This window comes from Leiobunum rupestre, chromosome 5 (assembly GCF_980474605.1).
Source record: "Leiobunum rupestre chromosome 5, qqLeiRupe1.1.hap1, whole genome shotgun sequence".
Lineage (NCBI taxonomy): Eukaryota > Metazoa > Arthropoda > Arachnida > Opiliones > Sclerosomatidae > Leiobunum > Leiobunum rupestre.
The window spans coordinates 50,944,528-50,953,104 of record NC_143388.1 but is presented as its reverse complement, the minus strand read 5'-3'; the positions used below and the strand labels follow the sequence as shown (position 1 = coordinate 50,953,104).

Genomic DNA, 8,577 nt, shown 5'->3' with positions numbered 1-8,577 from the left:
CCTATTGTACCAGTGTAATCTTTATCTATCACACCTGCTAAAACATCAATACCATGTTTTATGGAAAGACCCGAACGAGGGGCTAGAAATAAATAAATAAATATAAAACATGGTATTCGTTAAATAAATATATATATATATATATATATATATATATATATATATATATATATATATATATATATATATATATATATATATATATATATATATATATATATATATATATATATATAATATTACCAATACGTCCGTAGCAGAAATCAGGTATAACTACACTTAAATCAGTATTTATTAGCTCTCTTGCCATGGGGGCTACAACATAGTTATATGCACTACATAAATCAAGACCCGCAGAGCCAGGTGTTTCTCGAGTAGGCGCGCATGCATATTTCGTTAATCTTACGAATTTCAGAATTTGCTGAGGAATTTCCATTATGGATAAATATTAAAGACAAATATTAAAAAAATATTCTAACGAGTAAAGAAGTTACGAAAAAATTCCTTTTATAGCGTTTAACTCGATTTAAAATTCTTTAGATACGTTACTTAAGATAATCTATGAAGTATTCTTGTAAACTGATCTTGTTATAGTGAAGATAAGTTGATTAAGCTAAGCAATTTACGAGCGACGTCCTAGCGTACTTGTAATTAAGAAAGTAAGTACTTAGTTTTACGATTTTGCTTTAAACTATGATTTTAAATCGATAAAGTGAAACACGTAAAGTGTCCCTGACCAAAATTGTTTCACAAACATCTGTACCGTTTAATAAAATACGAGTATGATGACGATTTCTAGAGCCCTATGTTCGATAATGATTCATTAGGAAAATTTGAATATAGTTTAAATTTTTAATTACTTATTTTTGGGTTGACTACCAATTTGGAGGACTACTGTTTTGATTTTGATATAACTAAATTTGATTGGTTTTCGAAAAGTTTTCTCTTCTACCCCGCCCCCAGTTTATAATTATGATGTCAGTTGTAAATTGTTTTTTTCGAGTATAAAAAGGGTAAACAGAAAAATTTGTTTATTCCTAAATTTTTAAGCTTATTACAATAAGATTTCTTTAAGAGAGAGAGAAAAGAATTGCTTAAATGATTAAGTTAGGGTTATAAGTCAACATGATAACTTATATCCTGGGTATAATTTACTAAACTTCAATAACTTTGACTTGATAAAGTAGGTAATATATGATTCCATCTAAGTATACAAAAAATGCTTCAATTTTTCAATAACTTTATTTAAATTACATTGATTGTGAAAAGGCATAATTTAAGTATGCGAAGGATATAATTTACTAAACTTCAATAACTTTGACTTGATAAAGTAGGGTAATATATGATTCCATCTAAGTATACAAAAAAAAATGCTTCAATCTTTCAATAACTTTATTTAAATTACATTGATTGTGAAAAGGCATAATTTAAGTATGCGACATCATTTAAACAATGAGAAATTAATTCGTTTATATCGTTGGGGGGAATACCCTGTAAATTCAACTCACAATCAATGTAATTTAAATAAAGTTATTGAAAGATTGAAGCATTTTTTGTATACTTAGATGGAAACATATATTACCTACTTTATCAAGTCAAAGTTATTGAAGTTTAGTAAATTATACCCAGGATATAAGTTATCATGTTGACTTATAACCCTAACTTAATAATTTAAGCAATTCTTTTCTCTCTCTCTTAAAGAAATCTTATTGTAATAAGCTTAAAAATTTAGGAATAAACTTATATTATAGGATGAAGAAAAGTCAATAGACATTTATTTGTAAATTATTCGCAATTTTATTTATTTATTTATTTATAAAACGAACTACAGTTCGGTCTCTGGGAGGCTTAGGGTAATGACAGCATCCCATGAAATCGAACGCTGAGCACTCCTCCCGTCGACGGCTTCTCTTCGACCCTCTTCTTCCACAGTACGTACAACGGAGATGGGGCGGGAACTCCTTTATAAGATGCCCGGGGATGTGTTTGGTATAGACATTACCATGTCGAAAAATTACACCCATTTGATAATGCGCGCACTCTCGACCCCAGCAAAAGAAGAGTCCTCCACCTCTTACAGCCAATTCTTCCGTACATTCGCCGCAGTGAAAGCAAATCATAGATTCGGTTGTCGTACCGACGTAATCATTTCCCGAGGCCAAAGTTATGGAAATATGATCCATTACTATAAAATTAGTAAGAATGAATGATTGAATATAATATATATACAAAGTTTAGAATTTACAATTGACGTATATCTACGTACTTAGTCCCTCGAGCCGATTCCGAAACAATTCGAATTGGCTGTTTTCTTAATACTATCTCTCAATTTTTCTGTTTACCCTTTTTATACTCGAAAAAAAAACAATTTACAACTGACATCATAATTATAAACTGGGGGCGGGGTAGAAGAGAACACTTTTCGAAAACCAATCAAATTTAGTTATATCAAAATCAAAACAGTAGTCCTCCAAATTGGTAGTCAACCCAAAAATAAGTAATTAAAAATTTAAACTATATTCAAATTTTCCTAATGAATCATTATCGAACACAGGGCTCTAGAAATCGTTATCATACTCGTATCTTATTAAACGGTACAGATGTTTGTGAAACAATTTTGGTCAGGGACACTTTACGTGTTTCACTTTATCGATTTAAAATCATAGTTTTAAGCAAATATATATATATATATATATATATTTATTTAACGAATACCATGTTTTATATTTATTTATTTATTTCTACCCACTCGTTCGGGTCTTTCCGTAAAACATGGTATTGATGTTTTAGTAGGTGTGATAGATAAAAATTACACTGGTACAATAGGGGTTGTCTTGATTAATCACGGGAAAAAACGCATTTAAAATCTTCAGAGGCGAACGAATAGCTCATCTTATCTGCGAATGTATTTCGATGCCAGTACCTATGGAATGCCTTGTGAGTTAAATTGATATGTTCCACCCTCCAAAATTATTATTATTATTATTTCAATTTTCCTGTTTTGGTTTGTATTAGCAAATTGAAGAAGATACAGAAAGAGGATCGAGAGGCTTCGGTTCTACAGATATTTGAAATAAATATTTAATGTGTGTTTTTTTTTCATCCATATTCCTAATAATAATAAAACATGAAAATGGTTCGAATTTTGTTTATTGTTTAGAAAATTACAGTATGTCTCCCAACAGTAATTGTAAATGTTTTATATCGTTCAAACAATAATTCATTAGAGAATATATTTCAAAGGGGCAATTCCCACAGAATTTTTCTAAAAAGAGGTTTTCCAAAGGCTTAGAATAGTCGTTTGAGAGACGGAATCCACTGTATAGTTCTAAAAAGCCACACGGATTCTCTCTCCTCTCCAAAGGTTTGAAAACACTATAGAAAGTTCTGAATTTTTGTTCGAGAACTTCATACATTGTGGTGATGGATGAATGATTTTGCCGAAGTACGGAAAGTTGCTCATCAATTCTGGGTTTGCACTGATCGAACGCAATTACCTGGGGTACGCTAAGCGTCAGACTCCCAGTTAAACACATTTCATCTAGCAAATACTTTTGACTAAATGGTTGCAGAATCCAATTAAACTCTCCGCCTGTTGACGTTACGCGAAAGTAATGGTTGTAACAGCAATCCGAATACTGCTCAATAGTAGGTGTTGGTAGAGTAATTGGTATTCCTGTTTGTGACCCCAGAGCGTCAATGACATAGGACCATTTTTCAGTAAGACAATCCCAAGATTGAATTGAGACAACGATACTATTGACACCGTTTGTTAAGTACACGGCTGGGGCACCATCAAAAATTGAAGCTGTAACTCCAAAACCAGAGTGTGACTTCAGAGTAAGACATACTTTTTAAAAAAATAAAAAAAATCATTAAATAATGAAACGAAATGTAAGAAATTAAATATAATACACACCTTTCGCGAACTTATAATCCATAAGGAATATATTTATTTATTTGATTAAAGCTATATATATATATATATATGTTTGTTTTTTATCCCTTTGCAGATTTTCCTGTAGCGGATTTCAGGAATGGAATGGTTTTATAGTACAAAAATGACCCTCTTTTATACGAGATGAGAAGTATGTGGGCACTTAAAAAATTAGATACCACTAATGATTATTTCGCTGTATACTTAAGTTATTTCTAAAAAAAATATTAAAATCAACTTAAGTACCCCTGTACTACCTTCTTTGTTTTCGAATTTCAGATAGCAAAACAACACTTAAGTTGAATTCCTTTTATTAAAATTGATACTTTAATATGGTTAGAAGTATATAAATTAAACAAGAAGTGTACCCACTTAGCTTAATTTGAGCCCTTCCAATGCATCCATAAAGTTTACGAAGCAGACGATGGTAAAAATAGAGGCCACCATTGAGAATAGAGGATTGAAAAAGTAGAGTGCTAAGCTCAGTAAACATGTATTTGGGTTTTGTCCTATATGAATTTTCACGTTTTCAGAGGGATTAAACATTTTATACTAATTTTAAAAGTCGCGTTACTTCATTTTCTTCGCGATTTATATTTTAAAGGTTATTTTTTATTGTCATGGTCTTTTATTTTGAATTGAATTTAACCCTGTATTTAGCGTTATTTCTAAGTAATATCTATAAAGAAGTTGAAGCCTTGGTTGTTAATGTGGAAGTTGAAACTAATTGATAGTCATCATGAAAATTGAGTCATATTTACACAAACTTCCAGAGAAAAATATATTTCACCAAACATATTGATTAAGTCTTCTATCTTATTTTCAGCCTTTAACCGAACTTTAAACCGAAAGTCTACAGAAAATGTTGATTGGTCTAGGTCTGTAACTCTTGTAGAGGTCAACAAAGCATATGCGTATCTAAGCGAAGCGAAGCGTATAAATAGTCTTTGCTCTCCCTCTAACCTCTTAAACGCACCGTGTAATGTAGCGAAACGCAGGTTTTTCTAACACTCAAAACCTATAATCAAACTAACTTGCAAACCCTCAATTGGCAATATTTTATAAATTAGATTTATCTGTAAAAGTTTTATTTTAACATTTCTAATATCAAATGGTTGACAATATTTTATTAATTAGCTTTATCGGTTCGCTGTAGTCGCGTTACCATGTTATCTGCGTCCGTGTGAAACGGAAATCAAACGAAATTACCTGGCGAGCGAAAATAATAATTAGTGCACTTCTTGTATTATTTATATACTTTTGCTATGGTACATTTGATTATAAAAATTTATAAATTACCAAACCCCTCCTCCCACCTCTCCCCGTTTTTAAGTACCAAATGAAGTTATTATTTCAAGTGATTTCAGATTTGGCATAAATATAGGAGCGAGCATTCTACATTTTTACATTCTTCGTAATTACGAGCAAGTTTAAGGGCTAAATATTAGCTATGGAAAATAACGTGGATATGCGTGTAACTAAAGCAGTTCTTAGGTTTTCTTTTAAGCCTGATATGTCAACCGAAAAACAATTTTCGTTTAGAACGTTAGAAATAATGTTAAGAAAATATAAAAACTGCTATTTACGTGAATTGAACCTGCAAGAGGACGAAGGTTACATCGACGTCCATCTAGCTACCCATGTCGTCATTGAGAAGATTTTTCAAAGATTGGGCCCTCACTCAAGGGAATACATTAACGTAAGCTTGAAATTTGTTTTGATCTAATTATTATTATTATTATTATTATTCGATTCAAAACTTTGATTATACAACATAAAAACTTGCGGAGACTAAAGCGTTAGTAAGTTAGTGTATGTATGTATGTACGATAGTGGATATATGAGACAGTGATAAATTGAACTAGTGAATAGAAGGTATGGATTATCGTTTAGCTTATTATTTTGATTTCTTTACTTTATAGATCGAGAGACGTATTGTAGGGGTCTCGGACGAGGACGAGGAAAAAGTTAATGCAATGCTAGATGTTTTTTTACACGGCGATTTACCCAACGCTGAATAAAACGAAGCATCTTCATCTTCGGTGAAACGGGTACCGACTCCCAAAATTGAAATTAAGGCAAAAAAAAATGAAAAAAAATCTGTATAAAAATAAAATAAATAAATTTATTTTGATCCGAATATAGTGAAATATTTATTCGTTGAAGGATCTAGCGACATCTGGCATGTACAAAGATACACAGGGCAGCATGGATCTGATAACAAATGCAGCTGAATCAAAAGAAATTGAACTTTACGGAAACATTTTTGCGATATTTTTTTGATTAACGGTGTACAACTTAAAGTTTCTCTAACTAGAAAAAAACAATGATTTAACCCTATTTAGCGACACTCTTGACGCGTAAAGTTGAAATTATGCCTAAATTTTACTACCCCCTCAACAAGGTGTATTACATAGTAATTCCAAATATCCCTTTACCCGTACCGAGATTAAAATAACTTTTAGGACTTGAAGTTTCGATTATCTCAAGTGTTATTTAATCTCTAGATATGCGACCCAGCGTTCTTTTAGTTCCTGGACCCCCTCGAGGAGAGACACGTCGCACGATTCTTTTATTTCCTATCCAACAATAATCATTTCAGTATATATCTGCAATTGCTAAAATAGTGTATTCTACCGAGTTAATAGTCTCTAAGATTTCCTCTAGTGGGAACCCCGAAACAGGATTAATTTTTATCAAAGTTGTATCAGAAGTAAGCGCAATGTATTTTCAGCTATTCTAATTTGCCTAATTTAACACGTGACGATTTTTTAGCGCCAACCAATGAGCAGTAACCAGGTAAATTAACGATAGGGTGCGAACAGATTTGATATTCTCTAAGATAATCTCGTACCATTGTCATTTCTTTTAAACGTTCCAATTGCGAATCAGTTACTGTAGTTAAGGAAAGGGTAGGGTCTTGGGTATCAGTTAAATCTATTATTTCCATTTCTGGAGAATCGGGTAAAGTTACTATGGGTACTTCTGGGAGCTCGTTATCAGTTATATCAATCAATTCTGGGGAGTCAATTATAATAATTTCAGGGGTATCAACTAAATTAATTTCTGAGTATTGTACACCTTTCATTTCATTTTAATGCCAATTTACTTTGAAAATTGTCAACGTGGTATTTCCAAAACTCTCCGTCGAGTAGCAAAGGGTTTTTTCCAAATACTCAAGTGGGTTAATATGTGTCGTCAATCATTAGAGGCAGTTTAAATTGTCAGAGAGAGAGAGACAGCCAATAGAATTTGAGGGTTATTTGAAGTTTAGATCACGTGATGAATTATTCTCAACAAGATAGGAATAAATTAATCTTACACGCGTCATTTCTCTTCGGCACATTGACGAGTAAAGACCTGCTGACGGATCGCTCAGTCTTTTCTACAGCTCGACAAAGGATTTCTACCCGTAAAGTAAGTAACTATTTTTTCTTGGTAATAGACTATATTTTTAGACATATTTAAAACAATTTGCATATTGAAAAAAGCGTTTATATTGAGAATTTTAGCGTAGAAATTTAACCATATTGATAAAATTAGGTTTAGTAGACTTAGGGGTAAATGTAGACTTAGAGAATGTATCATTTGAAACTATAGAACGTATTTGGTCTAGATCAGCTATGGACATTGAAGTGTATCGACTTGAAACGTTTCGTCACTGGAAAAATCCGCACGTCACTAAGGAGCAACTAGCGAAGGCTGGATTCTACTATATTCAGCGGGGCGATGAAGTACGATGTTACAAATGCCATGGCGTATTAGAAGGATGGAAATCAGGAGACGTACCAGAACTTGAACATGCTAGATTCTTTCCAAACTGTCCGGCTAGGGATAATTCACCATCGGAAAAAAAGTACCTTTCGCTAGAATGGGACATTCCCCCGACGCCAAAAGCAACTACGGTCTCTGACAAAAGCTTCTCACCTGTACCTGAAGAAGAAGAAGAAGACGTTTGTGACTGTCCCTCGGATGTCAGACGATACTGCTGCTAAACACTACAAATACGTGAGTTAGAACTTTTAATTAAATTAAGTTGCAGGAGATCGTTTCACCCCATTTAAATGCCTGTAAACTTAACTACTTTAATTTGTTTTAATTGTGTAATGTACAAGATAACCATCTAATGGAATATCTGATAGTACCTACTAACATGTAAAACAAAGTTCTAAAATAAAAAATTAAATGTAAATAACTTGTTTTTATTACCTAGAGATTAGAAATTAAGGAGTTCGGAAGCGATAAGCAAACGGGTAAAAATCTAATCTCCAGATATCTGCGCGAGCAAAACTAATTTTGGAGAATGGGGATGGGGGAAAGCAGCTGGTGAACGGGAGAGAGAATCTAGTGATTAGAAATTCTGGTGATTAAGGAAGGAACGCAATGGGGGAAAGGAGCGGGTGAACGAGAGAGAGAGAGAGAGAGAGAGAGAGAGAGATAAAGTATCCAGTGAATGGGGATAGCAATGGGGAAAAGGAGCTGGTGAACGAGAGATAAAGTATACAGTGAATGGGGATGGGGGAAAGCAGGGATGTACCCAAAAATGGACCAAAATGGACCAAATGTACCCCAAAAACGACCAAAGTCACCATTTTCGGCCCTTTGTACCCCATTTCGGACCAAATGTACCCCAAACTGGA

General features: G+C 33.0%; 1 protein-coding gene across 1 annotated transcript; it reads left to right on the top strand.

Moving 5' to 3' along the window:
- The first annotated feature begins 7,198 nt into the window (after nt 1–7,198).
- On the top strand, nt 7,199–8,001 carry LOC149945239 (death-associated inhibitor of apoptosis 2-like). Its single transcript, XM_090175873.1, has 2 exons — nt 7,199–7,354; nt 7,559–8,001. The coding sequence occupies exon 2, from the start codon at nt 7,561–7,563 to the stop codon at nt 7,930–7,932; it is 372 nt and encodes a 123-aa protein (XP_090031999.1). The 5' UTR covers nt 7,199–7,354; nt 7,559–7,560; the 3' UTR covers nt 7,933–8,001.
- Nucleotides 8,002–8,577: the final 576 nt, after the last annotated feature.